Genomic DNA, 19390 nt, shown 5'->3' with positions numbered 1-19390 from the left:
GTATGGATTGGAAAAAACACACCGTCACTAGAAAAAATTGTCTTTTCCTCAATAGCCTTCATACTTACATTAAATCACATGATGAAAAAATAACAAAGCTCGCACATAACAAACAAAGGGTAACCATGGGTTGAATTAAGTTTAACATTGCCAATCAAATGTGAACATTATATAAAGAATCGAGATCAGAATTCTTGGAAAATAAAATTCACGTATGTAATCAAAAAACAACTTTTGCTATAAAAAAACATAAATAACTACAAGTTAAAAACAATTGGGTAAATATATTGCACAATTACTACATATTTAAGGAAAATATAATTTTACCACATCGAATTTGGAAAAATTTCAAGGTCACTTTCAGTTGTACCTATGTAAAATCTCATATTTATATTCAATACGTTCATTAGTTTGGTGGAAAGGTGGGTATAATGATGTGTAAATGGTTTAGTGAGTTCGTAGACTGCATCAGTGAATGGTCGAAAAAAGCCATGCCAAGTTCGCCCAACTTTGGAACTGAGTTCAGTTCATGTGGTACTTGAGTAGGTACATTAGTGGAGAGAGATAATTGGTGGTTTGTAGTTGGTTCCTTAATATGCACTCTACCTCCATGTAGGATGACTTGGTACCTGTGTCGAAACTTGGCATCGCAATGTTCACACTGGAATTTCGGTAGACTATGACGCCACAGAAAGTGGAGCGCTGCTGACGATCTGGTGTGGTACCTGGTAATTTTGTTTCTCGGACAAATAAAACAGGTGATACCACGCTTGGTTATCAGCTGAGCTAAATATTTATCAGCTAGTTTGATATTGGTAGTTGAAGGCGTGCTCCGCCACGATCTCAATTTACCGTTCAAATGACGAAGAATATCAACTTCGGAAGAGTCCCAATACGGTATGGTCACCTTCTGTGGCTTCACCTGCTTCCGTCTCCTTGGTCGCGCCTCGTGTTTGACAATACAGTGAGAATTGAGGGTAGAATGCTGCGACATATGACTGATTATATGGGATTGGCACTCAAATGTAGAATCACACATGTGACATCTATAAATTGGCGAAGGATCAACATTCTCTTTAGCTCCATTTTTAGCGGGAGATGTAGCAATGCGATGTGTGTACTGATGAGTGTCCAAGGACGTGTCATCTTCGAATTCACAACCGCAAGAAGGGCAAATAAATAGAGGAAGTTCAGTTTCGTCTGGTTCTTCTTCCGCCCTGATTTCGCTCACATCTCCCGCTTCAGGAAAATCCGATTGGATCCTATGGGAAATGTTAATCCTCTCCATTGCGTTGGGTCTCGTATCCATTTCTGTTTCCGACCCGTCGCTGGCTTCCATATAGCTGAACAAACGTGCTGCACCGTGCTGTTTCGACAAGGAAGCTTTAGTCTTGGTCTGTTGGCTGGAAATTCTGGATGTGACCACATTTTCACTGAAAAAACAAAATTTCAATTCGCCAAGACACATGCGGTATAAGATGGAAGACTATAACTGAATTATACGTTGGACCAATCGTCATAAAGGTCAGACATAAGGTATAAAATATATTTTTCCCATTCGGTCTTCCCCTTCTTGAAATTCTTATAGAGCCATTTCTAATTGGAAGGAACATTAATCTGTTCTGACTTACTGCTTTTCAATTTCGTATTCGCATTTTACCGAGAAATTGAATGCAACGATTTCAATGTCATTCCAAGGTTAGCATTCATGATCCTATTTAATGAAAGACTTAAACAATGAAGGTTTGTTTGTTCTGCATTACACAATACGGAATAGCTTTCAGCCTATCTAAATTGAAAACTACAAGTATTCTTGGCACGTGTAAGCTTAACTCAAATTGAAATTGGAAACTTCATTAAAAATCTTTCCTTCAGATCCATAGGGCAGAATGTATAAAAAGGTGGAGCCGGGTTCGAGAAATGTCTTATTGTCCAATACCACATTTTTAGGTGAATAAAGTGACTAATAAAAATAAAATCATATACCATAGATAAGGCATGGACGACGGATTTCTTCTCATTCTTTTATTGAAATCTAAACCATTAAAAAAAAACTGAAAATTTCAAAGGAAATCAATATTACTCTTTAGATTGTTCATGTTTTTCCAAGATCAGAAATTCGATTGAATAAATACAAAATATTAAGTTATAAATAACAGTGCTTTTGCTATAGGATCAGCAGAAAGTTCAAGTTTTAGAAAGCTTCCAATGATACTTAGACAATAATTGCAGAACACATTTCGATCAACAGATAAGAATTGATTTGGTAACAAATTTATACCTGAGGAATATCGATGAATGGACCCAGACAGAATAGTAAAACTATAAAATAAATTTGCAAATACGTCTATCAGTGTGTGATACCTCACCTGCATGGTGAAGAGGAGTTGTTTTCGTTGAACATACTGGACCTCAAAACAGATGGATTTGATACAGTTCTATTTTTATGTTCCAGTGGACTGAAAGAAAAAGTTATTTTAAACGATATACGTATTTCAATAATGATGAAATCAAATTTCAGAAACTAGCTCATACTCACTGATGTTCTTGCTGATGCACAATCAGTTGAGATGGTTCATCAGCCAGGAAACTACATTTACCACAGGCCCTTTTATTATGAACTTTGAGGACATGGGTGGTCAATCTTTCGGACCTAGCGGCCTTATAATCACACAAAACGCATACAAAAGGTTTCAAATGCGTATTCATGTGTCTTTTCAGGCACCAGTTGTCGACTCCTGACCAGGAACAATAACAGCAACTGAATCTTTTCTCTCCCCGTTTTTTACCAGAACACTTAGATGGAAGCAGGCTTTTCGTAATTGGGGTTTTCGGTGGAGGTATCCTTGGTAGCTGTGGCACCACTTGTCTATTTAAACCCTGTAGGCCACTTGGAATAGATAACGAAGAACTGGATGTAGCGTCAGGTGTAGGGTTAGCTATGCCCGAGTTATATTTTTGATAATAGGACATACCAGATGCGTTTTTGGGTGGGTGTCTTCTGATTCTATTCAAATCGTATGGGTGTTCTCTATGCATTCTCAAAAAATGTTTCTTGACATGATCAGCTCGGTTGAACTGTTTTTGGCATACGTAGCATTGAAAAGGTTTCTCTTCTCTGTGTATATTCTCGTGTCGTGTGAAAAGATCTCTTCTATCTGTTGCGTAAGGACAATATGTACAATTGTATCTCTTATTATTTTGACTCGAATTATCCATGTTCTGTTGCCTAATACTCTGCTGATAATCTTCCTGTGAATTTGTTTTTGGTATGAATACTGTGTCCAGTTTTACTTTGAGTCTTTGCAGATACTTGGTGATTTCTTGTAAAACAGGATTATTTTCTAAAATTATATCGGAAGCTCTCGATTCGTCCAGTTCCAAATTGTGCTGTCTTCCAAGGTGCATCCTGACACATTTGGCCCAAGCACTTTCGTATGGACACTGGGGGCATCTGAATGCCCTGATGTTTGAATGAGTGCCCAGCCAATGCTCAACAACTTTATTCAGATTTCCTGCACAATCGCACTCCATACAACGAAACGTTTTTTGAAGTGGATTGTAAGTGGCCACTTTCGATTGGGTCCATGGAAGTACTTCTTCGCTGGCCGTCCATATATCCTCTACCTTATGCTGTGGATGGCTGAATGGAGCATTCAGGATTCCGTTAGCAGGAAAGCCGTTCTGCATCAGAGCCGCTAATCCTAGAGCGGTCAAATGATCATCGCTTTTAAGAAGGTGACTATCCACGTCGAATTCGTTCGTCTGATTTGTGCGGTCTGGAATACAGCTAGACAAGCGATCGTTCACGTTCAGTTCCGGTAGTCCATCTTCCCCATAGAGTTTTCTGGTTATTTCTTTGAACATGTCTTCATAGCAGTCTATGGCTGAGCCTGGAAGGGACATCGCCACCTCCATGACGAGGGTGGTCCCCTTATGATTATATTAGAAAAGTCTGAAAAAATCAAAATACTCAGTTATTCGATTTAGAGGATAGCTTCTTTGAGGCAAAATTGAGTGTATTATGCGAAAAATTGATTCAAATAATGCCTAACCTAACATTTCGCAGGAAATCATCGTATGTGAAACGAGTCGGTTTCCAGGATACTGTTCATGTTATCAGTAGATATGGCATGCAGCTTTCGTGCTTGTAAGTCCAAGCCATTTGAAAGCAATCGATTAGTCGAGTGAAACTAATGTGAACCAATAAAAGGCCCGCCTTGTGACGAAACGAACCCACATGAAATAATCAAGAAAGATACGTGGGAAGAAAATCGAAAGAGGAAAACAAGAAAATGTGGGCAAATAAGATCCTTGAAATGAGAACCATTTCGTGTAACGCGAATTTTTTTTTCGGCATATTGAATTGTGTCAATATAAGAACTCCCAGTATCGTGCAGTGACATTTCGATCTGACTACACTGCACTCTGTATGCGTCGACAATTCAATGCGCAGATGACGTCTTCAACACTCTGACTCGGGGTAGTATGCCAGAAAGAGGCAGGCCAAAGCATTGTTAGAACGTGTATCAGAGAGTATACCTACCTGGTTTGTAATTGCAGGAAATATGGGGTTGCTACCCTTGAAGATGATGCACGCGGCACCCATAACTTAGAACGTGAAACGATACATGCAAGTTGTCTAAAGCGACTGACCCACCCAACGATGCGGCACCCACTGCCCGGGGCGCAGATTGCAACCCAACCCCCTCCTGAGTCACCCTCTCCCTCCTTCCATCCACCCCTATGGCCACCCCACTATCAAGTCCCGTCCCGTCCCGCATAGCATGAGCCGAGTAAACTGAGTTCGGACTAGGGATAGAGCAGACCCAGCGATCTTCGTAATCGAATCGAATAGCAGATGACATTTTTTAGGAAAGACAACCTCAAAGATTATAGACTATATATCTTTGATCAACCTATTCGAAGAAATTGAAGAAGAGAACATTCCAATACTTTCATATAACAATATAAACGATCAAATGCTGTTGTTTCTTCATGGGGTAAAAAACCAAAAATACATTACATTTCGGAAAAACGGGCGAAGGAATGTCCAACGAGCAAGACTCGGATGAGTTTGTGAACCAAGTTATGTATGTCGTTGCTACATATCTACAATTTGTATTCAATAATTGAGCTGTCCTCGAAAAAAATACAATGGGGGTGAAATTTTTACACCAAAATGATCGAAATATTCCACTTCCTTCCAGAATCCAGAATGAATAAATGATAATAATAAGATCCATAAGCTACCAACCACCCCTCAGATCGCTGGACTATACGTCACAGAGGCTGACGTAGGTACATGTGAACTGAGAAAACTGTAACACACGAGATTTGTGTGAATTTTCTCAAAGAAGAGCTAGAAGCTTTGTTGTTAGATGAAAAGCAACTCTGCTGATCTTATCACTTATGATTTTATAAATGGTCAGGTAGAGATTTTGGAGTGTCCCCGAAAGAACACATTAATTACATCTTGAGTAAACCTTATTTGTATAGTGTAGTCAAAGAGTATCTGATACTCTTTGGTGTAGTTATACGTAAGCACTATCATCGAAACTATGTAGGGCAATATCCGATTTCCGCATTTGATGGTTGCGATATGGAAATTTCACGTAGGTTTTCTATTCAACTCGAAAACTAATTATGCGGGAGATGTAAGGATCGAAGATGCCAAGTTATTTCGCCTTTAGAAAAGATCTGGGGCTGCTGTGGGAGCCAGGGGACTCTGGACCCACACCCCGCCCCCACCAGTCAACCCCTACGACTGAATAAAACGTCGTGCTATCGCTACTACCACAGCGCTCTCCCAACAACCCCCTAAAAACAACCCCTCACCTCTCTAATAGTGACTTTTCCATCCCCTGTTGCAAGCAGATACTGCTTTGGATTTCGTTGCCATGGTTTGAATGAATGAAGTTGTGGAATGCAGATTGAATTATAATAGACGGAAAGGGAAGACTATACTGGGCATTTTCAAAGGTGAGTATGTTTTTGACAGAAGGTATGACTCATAAGAATAAATGATTTCACAAAAAATCGCCTTTTCAAGATGGCAGAGCATTTAAAAAAAAAGTCAAACCACCAGGGGCCTCACCCAAATCAACAAACAAAAATTCATAAGAGTTGGCTAAACCATTTAGGAGTGAAATTTCCTAATTTCAAATAAAAATAAACGGAATTGCAAATGAAAAATTGATTATAGAGCCGATCTCAAAAGATTCCACGTGTGCATCGTATAGAAACTTTCCGAAAAAACGAGAAGATATATAGGTAGTATGTTCCGGAACATACATACCCCCCTAATCATATTATCTGTATTTTCCCTGCTCACTGCTGCCTTCAAACCAACTTTCTGAACTCTCATGGGATCCCGAACGTGCTCTAGGATTAGTAGGTATAGGAAAACATCAATTCTTTGTAGGCTTCCCTCTCTTTGATGATGGTCCATTGTAATATTTTATTCGATATTGCCGGACGTAATTGGCGTATTCAGTGAAGGAATCCTGATTTCGAAACCACCATCTTGTTGTCCCAAGAGCAGAATAAATATTTTTCTGTCATGTCGTCGGACTTCGGAGGATCGTAAATAACGTGAATTACGAGATAAAAGTTGAGTGTCACAGGGATATTGGTCGACATATAATTAACATTTCCTTTTTCGGATTATTATTTCCGATAACACCTGTACCCTTAAAAAAGACGAATTGAAAATTGAGGATAAAGCGAACAAAATATTCTTATTCATGAATGTAACTTGAAATATCCTTCTCTGAGCTTTCAATAATATCAGCCCAATAGATGCTATAATAAAATTATGATGAAAATTGAAAACTAAGAATATTTTGTGTGATTGGTGTAGAAAAAGAAAATGTTCAACTCGCACTTCAAATTAGGTATATTACAGATGGAATTCGGAGAATATTTTGATAACATACACAGGGGGTCTATGTGTTTCCTACGCACAATTGGCATTCACTAAATAAATACATAGTCTGTAATGACTCAAGGATGTGTGGAAATCCAATAACAATAACTAATTTGAGTGTATAATGTACACGTGTTGACGTTCATACTCCGGGGTATACGATGGACAAACATTAGTATGTTTGTCCATCGAGTATCACTCAAAATCAGAGGTTGTAGTATCCGGAAATTCATAGAAAGGTATCCATCCCTATCTCTCCAGGCTATGAATATTCATAAGAGCCGAAAGGAAGAGAGCAGTTGCCCAAGGAATTCTTAGACAAATTAATCAGGGGAAGTATGTGCCTACGTGAGGGCTTGAGATGAAGATTATGACATCCATTACGAGAAGCTTAACGGATTACTTCTCATATCACATTTAGTCTTCTAGTACTTATCGTGTTCGCTGCTATGCTGGAAATATCAACTGAGAAGTTGAGGATCAGAACTTGTGATGCGGGGACTTAAAGGCTAGAAAAATTATTATCTTCTATATGTATGCTACGAAAACTTCAAGTTTGGTTCCAGATACATACCTAACATACAGGATAATCCCTGCTTTGGATCTTCCATCGAAGACCTTTTCTTCATTCATCGGAGAATTTAAATTGGTGAATTTCCATATTCCCCATTTCTTGTCCAAAATGTTTTCTCTTCCATGGGCAAGTCAGTTGAAAATTTCCCAAAAATACGTCTCGAATGGTTATCTATAAATTTAATAGTCGAAATTAAAAAAATAGTATTCAACCCTCAATCTCAAAACTTACCAAGGCATACCTGAAAATGTGAACTGTGAAAATATCAGTAGTGAATATAAAATATTTGTCACACCTAGCCATCAACATACTTCGTGCAAACGTGGCGAAGGAGTTCATATCAGGCTTTGGGAAGTCGATAGAAAAACCTCCAACTCATGGCGAGAAGCTTATGTAAACATAAAATGTTGATACCATTTCCACCCTAGCAAATATATATTTCCACTCACCCCCTATTTGAAACGTGTTCGGAATAGCTCAAATTGATTTCATTTTATCGATATTGAAAAGCTAGAGTCGAATCGCTGAAAATCAGCACCCGAAACTGCTACGACCAGTATTCCATGTGCGACACATTTTTGTTGATACAACTCCCGATGAGATCCACCATCAGAATAATATTTCACATCATAATCGAAGAGAAAATAAGAATGAAGACGACCTTAGAGAACACTACTAGATTCAAGATGCGGAAAGTAGAACAATTATACACATCCGAAACATACATGGAATAATTACCATAAAATTCAACATCATTGCATCCGTTTCCCTTTTAAACTACCACGTAATTTTCGCGCCCTTATCCAGATTCTATCGCACTAATTAACTCAAGCATAAACTATTAATTTCAGCAGCAAACTCATCATAAAATTGTGCTCTTGTAACCGAATGATTTGATCAATTCATATTCTTTCTCGTTGTTTATTTTGAGGGTGAAACTGCCAGCATTTTCAATAGGTTATTATTGAAACTTCAACGCCTACCCGAAGATTAATTATACGGAGGATGTCTTATTTCAGCAGGAAGAATGAACATGGTATCAAGTTTTCCAAATTAAGGCTTTGAACGCGAAAATATCGGAGAATCGATAAAATTTTCTTGGTGTTTGTCGTTGCTTAGCTGCCAAGCTATAAAGGGGAATTCCTAATTATCTATCTAATATCCAAAGTAATAAACCAATTAACTCCGAACTTCGATTCGCCTGCTCAGTTATTTGAATTAAAAAATATACTCAAAGCTAGTATTATGTAATATTTCCCACGGAAAGGTAACTGAAAGGTGGGAAATCTGACATTATTATTTAACTCATTTTCTACCCTATAATCATGGAAAATTCTACGGAAAATTGGGTTGGTGCAAGCAAATTTACCTAATATCCTATTTCATACATACTCATTCGTATATGATGTATAATATATGTTTCAATTGAAAAATTACAATTATGAAGACAATTTCGAAGGAAAAATTCAGTTAGTTTTCCTTCAGTTAATTTCACCCTAGATTTTGTGTATGTATATGAATCAGAAGGGAAAAAATTTATGAAATGGGAGACGTATGACTTAGCAGAGAGCCTGTATCTTGAATGTCATTTGAAATGTGATTAATATGGCTCCCTGAACGGACGTTCTTCTCGAGTTTGGCTAAATCCATACAATTGCGATTCTAACGTAACGTTTATTCATCTGTGTGTGTGTACGGCACAAGTGAGTAGCCTCAGCAATTCACAAAATCTCATCGGTGCGGTTCTTGCGACGCACGTGGACCGCGTGAGTTGCGTACGGGGCGACGTCGGGACGCCCTTGCGCTAGACTTTGTTAGCACGCGTCGACGCGCATCTCCAGTGGTTCTTCTTTCAGACAACGCTGAATATCAGTTAGATCTACACGAGTTTTTGGCCGAAACATCAGCGTCATAGTGATGGAATCGGGAAGGTTCAAAGTGTTGCGGTAGGAGTGATCGGGAACAGAAATTCCAAATCACATTACGGGTAAATGTGGAATCCGACTCTACCTTTATCGGGAAATGGCCTGGAATCGATAGAAATTCAGTAAGTGAGGCCTTTAGTCAGCCCGAAATCCTGGAACAAGGATATGGCTCACCCCTTAGTGGCTGAGGGCAACTGTGCCATTAACTTCCTTCATGGCCATTGATAAAGGTAGGCCTATGACGTCAGCCTTTGCTATATCTTTCCTCTCCTAAATTGGAATTTCTGTACCGCGCCCCTAGTGTAACGATCAATAATGTAAGCACATTAGGTTGACCTGGACAATTTTAAGAAACCATGCAACAAGTGATTCTTATGTTCATCGACAATCTATCATTTACTTTCATTCATGAATTTTTCAGCTAACTCACTCTTGCAAGGGTTAACCTCTTGTCCACTGTTGGCCACTACATGACGATTCCTGTGACATCACTGCTTAACCTCTCGACAAATCTGAAGCTTTGTTTTCTTGGTGTAGCTGAACGTTTCAAAAAATTTCGACAAGCTTCTTCATTCAGAGGGGAAAAACAGGTAGAGTAATTACAATTTAACCGAAATGGCATGAAAGTGGCATGAAATATTTCATTGATTCACGCGAAAACCAGATAGTTGTCAGCTAGTTCACACTTTTTGGATCAATCAAGTTCGGTTGCTAAGTAATTAATAAACTGGAAACAAAATGGAATTGTTAATGTTCAAAGATCAAGTCATTATCCGCTTTTAGCATACGCAGTTCAATTCATTGAAGAGTCTAGTTCGAACAGCGATACTTCGAGATTTTTTCGTACTAAAAAATTCAGATAACAATTTGTAAATAATTATCTTGCCTGTAAACATCACATATACTGACACCCAAAAAGACTGATAATAATCAGTTATCGCAAATTTGGAGCGATTCCTCTTTTTTCTCACAAAATTATTCGTAATTAATTTTGTGAATCAAATGGGTCTGACGAAGAACCATTTTTTGTGAGTTTACCATAAATTTTAAATCAACGTGTAAAAAATGATCGCCTACCATTTTCATCAAAGAAAGATTGTAGGTATATTTTCTGGAGTATGTATTTGAAATATTATTCTACGAAAAAATTGTAACGAATCCGATTCAGTGAAACCACCTGAAGCAAAAAATATTTTTGCTCTTCGGACCCTCAGAATAATATGGTATTACTATATTGGTCTCAAAATTGTCGTCTAACCAGAACTCCCCCCTCGAGCAGAATTGATCCAATTTCCCTTGAACCGTTAAGTCTGTGGGATCTATGCTGTGATGCACTAATGAATCTTCGTAATTAGAAAACTTTTTCCATTACCGAGTGAATTCGATCCTCGAGGCATATACCTCCAGATACGTTTTCTTCCAGATGTCTTGCGGTGTTACTGAGAGGGTAATCGAGAACAGACCAGGGTCTGGAAGTATACCAACTCCTGGAGCTGGGGGTGCCTCGGAGCCCCTAAATTTCAGACTTCGTGGTGCAACAAATGCCAACACACCAACAAATTCACAAGATCAACGAGCAACAATGCGAAGACCACTGTGTTGGATTTTGTATTGTTGCAGTTGTAGCTGCTGCTGGTGAGCTGAACATTTTCTATTATTTCTTTTAAACGCTCAATGTATAACAAGTGAAATGGAAGAAAATTTCATTTGAATTCGGAATTTTCAATGATGCAATGCTAATACCGAACTCAATTGTAAATGAGAGATAAATTCGAAAGAATTCACTATTCTAAAAGTGGGAAAAAACACATCGTCAAATATTTAATAGGTACATTTATTGAGTAATTTCTACCATTTTGGCCTATTCTATCCAAAATGACGGAAATTGCCTAATAAATCCTACTAGAAATTTTCCATCATCAATTATTTCACGTCAACATCTGACATGAAGTCATTTATCATCAAAGTTCATTCGATCAATTTACTGTAGCGAAGTCAGATCAATTTACTGAAGTGAAGATTTCTCGAAGGGTCTCGGAATTGTACAAAAAATTGCGTATTGTAAGGAAAAAATATATATATGTGCTTCAAATCTGCCAGTGGAAATGTGACTTTTGGCGCAATCGACCATTTCATTTAATCGGAAAGTCATAGTGATCATCGCCTGCAATTCGACCTGGAGGACGTAATTATATCATTCGTGGGAGATCCTGGGGCGTATATTTTTCCCTGAGGAAGTAATTTGGAGCCAGTAAATCTGTTGACACAGGCGACCAAGTATATCACACTTTCGCCTAGATATACCTTGGGACCTCTATAATGAACCGAACTGGAATTTTTAAACTTCCATCAAGACATTTTTTACAATCGGAGATCAATTTGAAACGTATTTCTAATATATTGCCGAAAAGACTAACTAACGTTGTATATGACCCGAAATCACATTTGACGAAAACCGCAGACAAGGATTTGTATAGGAATCAAAATCAAGTTAAGATAGAATGAGATAAATCAAGACGAACAATATTTCGGATTCTCCCACTGAAATTGAGAATTAATTTCATGATTTTCCATACAAGAAATCTTAAAAATCTAATCTAAAAACGATTATAGCAGGAACAAAGGTACCGACAAAAATTAAATATTGCCAAAGTCTATTTTTCTTTCACGTTTCGAAAAATCACCCTCGTCAATCTGAGGACACGTTGATCTCTCAGAGGCCAACGAATGACTGTGTTAACTCTACAGAGGGTAGAACTACCCTCCATAGTAAACTCTTAACTCATCCAATTCTCCAGACAGCCGTCATAATTTCCCACCGGATACCCCAGAGATTTCCATCATTCATCACTTTAGCCTGATGCGTCGATAATCGAACTGAAGATAAATCGATACAGGAATTACCAGTTCGAAAAAATATGGATTTCGAAATTTCAATCTTTTGAGTCTATCATCGGAAATTTTTCTTGTTTCATTGAAATTATTTTCAATGCAGTAAAAAATACCAATAGGTGAAAAACTTGTGAAACGCGATTTTTTCGATAAAGTTCGATTGTTCAAGATGTTTTTCTCCGAGTAGAATTTTCGATTCATAAGCGTGAAACACTGATTTTTGTTACCCTGGGAATCCCTGGCAGCCAGCCTTGAGGAGCATCCCCCTATCCACCACCTGGGGAGACCTGTTACTTCGAACGGGTATTTAAAATGAAATTTTAGGAGGTGGATCATTAATTTCAATTTGATCTCAGTTCTCGAGTTTCCCCCTGCTCAAATTCACCACGAAAACGCTATATAGATATAATATAACTGATCGTTAGAGGTGAATGTTTCAACTTGACAAAGTGGGGTGGATGGACATTGGCTTTCAAGCTATTTTTCATCATTTCGTCATTAAATATACCAGGCAATATATATCTCAGCGGTGAAGGAATTCCTCATCCTCTGCTATGCCACGTAAATAACGTAGTGATGGAGAGTCCCTTGATGAGCTTCTCGCTCTTCTACGATAAACATCAGAATATATTAATGCATCACGATTTTGTCGCAGTCGATATGATAATGATAAAATGCTGCAAAAACTAAACAAACTATTCTTTGCAAAAACTTTCCGACATTACATAAAATTACGCAACACACTCGTGAACTGTAAGTCTAACTTAGAAGATGTTTCGAATCTATTTGAAGACTAGATAGATTTCAGAAATATCCCAGAAGAGGAACACGTTTTATTTTATCGGTCATATTTCGAAAGTTATTCGATATATAAGCCAAATGGGCGCTTAGCTCTGCAAGCAGTATTTTGATTGTTCTGCTAACGCATTGGATTTCCTTCTGTGCTTGCGTATACAAATCGATGATGCGAATTTCAGCTCGGAGAACAGTAGCATAAGAACCTGAACAGGATTAAGCTCCATTCCTGGGCTCAGAACTGTATACTCCAATTACCGTGCAAACATGGTGCTTTTAGAGCCAATTTGGATGAGCGCGACAAGTCCATTGAAATGGATTTAGCAGTTGCATAGCATAGTAATGGATTGATATACGCAGTAGAAATTTCAATCCAACTGTATATCAGTTAATATAAAGGGATCCAATATCAAAAGCAATGATGACTACAGTTAGCATAATAAATAATCAACGAGATTTATTTATTTATCAGCTTTGTAGTGTTCACTTCGTCGACCCTCGCAAATTTCAAGGAATATACTAACATTCAAATTGAAGTATACGTGCCACTTAGATTGAAATTAGTATTCCAATGATTAATCATAGGATAATCAAACAATACGTTGGACGTCAAAGATGCGTTATGCGTTCATTTTTTATATTTCTAATGAGATATGACCGATTTCCTCCTGAGGTGCCATCTCTCCTTCTCATTTTTCTTCTTGAAAAATCAAGAATAGGCACCCAGACGTGCTCAATGAGTGTAATATCTGGCTGACAACACCAAAAAAGAATCGATTTTCCACAAAGTATTCCAAAGTCTCTCACGCATCATGTGTTCGGCATCATCTTGTTGAAAAGTTGGCTAGCGAAGGGTCCAAATGGAAGGGTATAGAACACATGGTGCAACTACTCCCACATATAACGCTAGGAAGTCATATTGCCTCTTATGAGAGGGAAAAGGAACTTTCTATAAGCTATAAGCAACCACCATCCAGAGCATAACTTCAACGATGCGGTGCGCATTTTTTCCACAGAAAATTTAGGATTGCGTCTTCGGCATTTTGTTACGGTGGAGACCACCGTATTTCACTCCTATTTCCAGGAATGTGTGGTAACATAAAATTCCAGAATAATCGTTTTCTACGAAAAGTGGTACGCATGTCGCATACCACCTTTCAAGTTCTGTGGGCCACTGCTAGTTCCTAACAATGGACTTTTAGAGTTCACTGGTTCCTAAGAGTCCAATCTTCGCATTCTGTGCTTTTGCGACATCATCCTGATGTGCTAGTAGCTCTTGGTGTTCGGCCTTCCCAAAACTATGCCTAACAAGAACAAGCACCTCCACAGTATTCATACTTCCGTTCGTCCTTATGGCAAATTTTCTGAGAGACTTCCTTCCAATTGCAGCAAATTCGCTGTGTTATTGGAAAGTGGTCGCTCAAGGCATAACAAATAGCTCAAATAGATCATAGCGCACTCAGTATATTCAGCAGAAGGACGAAAACGTTTGTTTCACATACTGCGACTATTTCACAAAAAGTCTAATAACGAAAAATATATATCGACCTACCGAAAATGATTGAAATAATCCAACCATGCATTTATTACTGGTTGTTCAATGTCACCCATTATAAATACTGATGAAATTTATTCTTCTTTGATTGAAAATACTGGTGAATAATCTTTTAATTCGCAATCGAATACGTAATATTCTCCCCCAATTACTTAACTGGAAATGTGAATGAGGAGGAACCATACTCAGATAGTTAATTGAAATGTCTAAAATAGATCCCTTCAAATCAGACTCTTCAGCATGACTTCGAATAAAAGTCGGAGACGCTCCTTTATAAACGGTTTTCAACACACGCGGACTCTTTGAGGTGTATCAGGAATAATCGCTAAAAATAGAATCGGATAGGGAGTTTCATTGAAACCCTTTGCTTTGACAAGCGATAGACGGATAACTTGGAAAGCGAGTTCAGTTGGTGTTGAAATCACGGTTAGGAAAATTAGGAGAATGTTCAAAATTGGAGGCACGTATATTTTAACTTTCAATGGTATTTTCGACCACTTTTATGTGAGTGAAAAATGAAAATCAACACAAATGTCATACATAATAACCAATAATGTCGAGGCAACAAATATTTTCAATCAATATATAATGTCCAAATACTTCTCGATGAAAAATTGGCTGACATTGTCATTATACATTTTGTGGAATAGCTCCTTATGGAACACTGCTATCTATTTTCCAAGAAAATTCTTCCGTATACAATTTGGAACGCGTAATTCTTTCACAACATTCAAGAGTTTTTTTTAGAAATTATGCTTTGAGTTGACGGAACAAATCCGAGTAGGACATTACAGATTCGTAAAAAATTATAGTTTTAGACCTAAGCAAGAAAAGCATCATCATTTCTGAGTTACCCCAGAGTATAATTATTGTAAAGTATGGATTTCAGCTAGTAAAGAACTGAATGATAAAATGAATTCGCTACATGAATTTGTTTTACTTCACAGTTCAACACCTGGTAAGGGAAACGATGACAATGGACCAACAAGAAACTCAAACAATTCCGATTTATTGAACTACGAGTGTGAACAACCGTGAGTATCCATTTCTGTATTCTTCTTCAGGATAAATTTATTGCTTTTTTATTGAGACTCAGGAAGAAATTTTTACTTGGGACCTGAGTACTTTAATGGAATACTGTAGAGAAATGAGAGACCGGAATGGTTTGTTCGGACAGATTATTTTATGATAGACCGGATGAATTTTTATGGTCTGGATCTTGCTGAAAGTTTAATTCACATTGAGAAATACATTAGTTTGGTAATTAGCAAATTAAACAGGAATAACGTGAATTGAGATTTTCACCGTTGAAAAACTTTCTTAAAACTGGAATAAGACCGAACAAACGTATGGAAATAAAACATCAAATATTCGTGGAGTTTTTCGCACAATAAAGTAATGAAAAATTCTATTTAGAATAGGAAGAAATACCCGGCGTGCCTTTTCCTTCCACTGAGAAATGATAAGACGCACGTCGATCTGAAACACAATGCCCCTGAAAAATGCAATTTCGGATAATGTGGTAACAGCCTGGCTGGCTCCATAATTTGTCATCACCTGCTAAAATGCAGATCAATAACATATCCGAGGATCCGAGTCTAGGCGGAGGGGAAGGTAGTCCTGCGGCAAAAGAACATTTTCCGCAATATAGAACTTTATCGTCCGTGAAATACGATACGGGAAGTCTTTATCACAGGGTGGAAATGTATTCGTGGATACATTATAGAAACAAGCTGATTACGGTTAATGAAATGGAGGCTATTTTAATAAATCGATATCAAAAGACTTTCTTGAAAGATTTTCGGGCTGATAATGACTTGGACCAGAAAATATTTTATTGAAAAAAACTAGCTTTTTTCAAACAATCATAGTTTTCACAAATAGGGAAACGCAAACTCACCCACGCAGGCTATGATGAAATTTGAAGAATTTTTATTTTCTCCAAAGTCGAATTGAATCTCGAATGCTGTAGGTATATTTCAAAATTTCTGGGGACACTGTGCTCGCAGATAGAAAGGAGGAAGCCCAAATTATGTTCAAGTTCCTGAAATTTCATGAAATGTTCAAATTTTTACTAGATAGTAAGAAGTCACAGGATATCAACTTTCAACATTTCGTAGCCTACTAGACAAATTTTTTGAATGTATCAAACGTGTACTTTACTCCACGTCATTCGTCAATCTACAATACCTCGACTTAATTTTTAATAGTGATGATTTCAATAATTTCTGTCTTTTTTAGTTACAACATAGATGAGATAAGAAGTTGGGGGCATTCCTTTGATAAACTAATGCGCAGTTCAGGTAGAATCCGCTAAGATTGATTCGATTTACATATAATACTGATGTAATTTTTATATAGCTGGACGAAAACTCTTCAGGGATTTCCTCAGAATGGAGTACTCGGAAGAGAATATACTATTTTGGCTGGCTTGCGAAGAATTAAAGAAAGAAGAAAACCCCGAGGTGGTGGAGGAAATGGCACGGATCATCTACGAAGATTATATTTCTATACTGTCTCCGAAGGAGGTAAAATTGATTTTTATTATTTTGCTATATCCATATTGAATTAGCCAGTGAAGAGCTGATTAGAAATTCCGGAATTGTCTTACTCAATCGCATCGATTTATCATCATTACCAAAAATCTCAAATGAACCCAATTCAAACACGAACAATTTTATAGAAGAAACCAATCGACAGAAATTGAGAAAGGGATTATTCTATTGTCTCTGACGACAAATAAAGGTATTCAGCAATACCTCAATGCAAAATTAACGAATCAATGCTGTGTCATCCGCGAATACAGGATTGTTATATTGTAATTGCGAAATCCCCGATTGTAAATAAATGTATTCTATATGAATAACGAGACAATTTTTTTGTCGTATAGTTAGAAACAAATGAATAAGCATACATAGGTACGTATAACGATATCTGGATATTTTCAGGTATCCTTGGATGCACAAGTACGAGAAGTAGTCAATCGCAACATGGTGAAACCAACACCGCATACGTTTGACGAAGCACAATTTCAGATTTATACACTGATGCATAGAGACAGTTATCCAAGATTCGTAAATTCGGCTTTATACAGGTCCCTAGTACGTCATCTCCCACCAGAGGATTTACTAGAAGAATCAATACCCCCTGATTAGGAAACAAAGCTTACATAACAGTCGAAATTTTGGGTAACCCCCATGAGAACCGACAATAACTCAGAGGGGGTCAGATCAAGCCCCCTTCGCACAAGTTTCAGCCTAAAGGCGCAGTGCATCGAAGATCAGACCTAATTTTGACATAGATGGCCATCAGAACCTCCACCAGTGTACTATACGGTGCAATATATACATATATCTGTCGAATTCTCGTTTTTTATGTGTAAATATATAAATTCTTCGTCAGGTCAGACTGAGGTCTACTGACCTAACGCGTATTCTTCCGAAAGATCTCAGATGTAAGAGCCCCTCGACCACTTACAACTAATCACCTCAAATATTCGTAGTATTTTCAGAATTAAGACGAAACGTTTTAAGTATGTGTTTAAGTGAAAATCTTCTATTCCAAAACCTGACGGACCCAAATTGCCACTTGTCTTCGAGAATTAATATCCAACTCCCACTATTTCGTGTTTTCGCGGCGAGCATTGATTGTTCAATGCTTCCTTCCGTTCGATCAAGTGGAATTCTTTCACTTTTTAGATTACAATACTCAATTCTACGTTGATACTGTTAGATTCTGGAATACTTCGGTCAAAAGTTTCAGTATTGAAGTCACTACATCGAGACAATCATTAACTCTAACTTTTGTTTATTCTTAGGGTTTTTCGAGTACTTTTTTTCGCATATGTTGGGTAATCCGTCTATGGTAATGAAAACATCTGAAGAACATGTAAAGCGTTACATATACATAACATACAGAACAGTATCGTATATAAATTCGATTGCAATGCGTTGTATTCAAGAATTGATCCAAAAAAAAAAACAGTCAGAGCCTATAGTTCTATTTTTTCACAGCTTAAAATTGCGTAATATCGATTCAAAGAGGACCTGAATACTTCCTGAGGAATAAATGTAAGTAACCTTCTCCTAACTGAGCTGTAGGCGATTACTTCACAAACTTCATAGCGTACAAAAATAAATTATCGTTATAATGTAAGCCAAATCATTATAGTGCAAATTCAGATTGTCGAGATAGTTCTCAAAAGTAATTGCAAGTATTAAATAAGTATTTGCTTTTTACTCTTGAAAGCTATCTTCTATATTTTCACTGGAATCTAGGTACTCCTTAGACCAATTAAATTGTTCGATACGATTAAGAAAATTGCTTGTGAGGACATTGTAGGTCTTATTTTAGAAGTGAGTCAGAATCCTAAAAATAATAGATTAGAACAAAAGTTTCAGCATGAAATTCAAGTCATTGTTCTTTACAATCATCATCATCATTTGCATCAGCATTTTTGAAAAGCGAGAGAATCAAAATACAACCAGTTTTCCGATTTATTCTTCATATGTATTTTCAAATAATATTCGATTTTTATGATTCTGAAGCACACACCTGGTATGTATGAGAAGAGTATTGTTTACAATCTTACCTAACGGAATTTGTGAAAAATCTTGCAATAAGCAGATCTGGAGAGACTCCTGAAAACTCGCAATAAGTATAAATTAGGTAGTCAAAAATTAAAATCAAAACTTCAACATTCTTAACTCGGATCATGAATT

The 19390-nt window shown here is 37.4% G+C and overlaps 2 protein-coding genes across 4 annotated transcripts; one reads left to right on the top strand and one right to left on the bottom strand.

Annotated features, from left to right (window-relative positions):
• Positions 1-24: 24 nt before the first annotated feature.
• Positions 25-9963, bottom strand: LOC123322042 (zinc finger protein 16). Of its 3 annotated transcripts, none has more exons than XM_044909867.1 (6): positions 9858-9963; positions 7734-7756; positions 7503-7673; positions 2540-3955; positions 2370-2459; positions 25-1433 (listed from the first exon to the last, which is right to left on the bottom strand). In XM_044909867.1, the coding sequence occupies exons 4-6, from the start codon at positions 3916-3918 to the stop codon at positions 407-409; spliced, it is 2496 nt and encodes an 831-aa protein (XP_044765802.1). In that variant the 5' UTR covers positions 3919-3955; positions 7503-7673; positions 7734-7756; positions 9858-9963; the 3' UTR covers positions 25-406. The 3 variants fall into 3 exon arrangements, with proteins under 3 accessions (XP_044765802.1, XP_044765803.1, XP_044765801.1); XM_044909868.1 differs by having other exon boundaries at positions 7734-7743; positions 9858-9932; XM_044909866.1 differs by lacking the exons at positions 7503-7673; positions 7734-7756; positions 9858-9963 and adding an exon at positions 4547-4676.
• Positions 9884-19172, top strand: LOC123322051 (regulator of G-protein signaling 17). The gene is made up of 6 exons (XM_044909881.1): positions 9884-10017; positions 10851-11062; positions 15617-15703; positions 16911-16972; positions 17031-17197; positions 17618-19172. The coding sequence occupies exons 1-6, from the start codon at positions 9898-9900 to the stop codon at positions 17822-17824; spliced, it is 855 nt and encodes a 284-aa protein (XP_044765816.1). The 5' UTR covers positions 9884-9897; the 3' UTR covers positions 17825-19172.
• The last annotated feature ends 218 nt before the right edge of the window (positions 19173-19390 follow it).

The sequence above is a fragment of the Coccinella septempunctata genome, chromosome X (assembly GCF_907165205.1).
Source record: "Coccinella septempunctata chromosome X, icCocSept1.1, whole genome shotgun sequence".
Taxonomy (NCBI): Eukaryota; Metazoa; Arthropoda; class Insecta; order Coleoptera; family Coccinellidae; genus Coccinella; species Coccinella septempunctata.
Note: the sequence above shows the minus strand (reverse complement) of the source record. Positions and strands in the feature narration are given on the sequence as shown.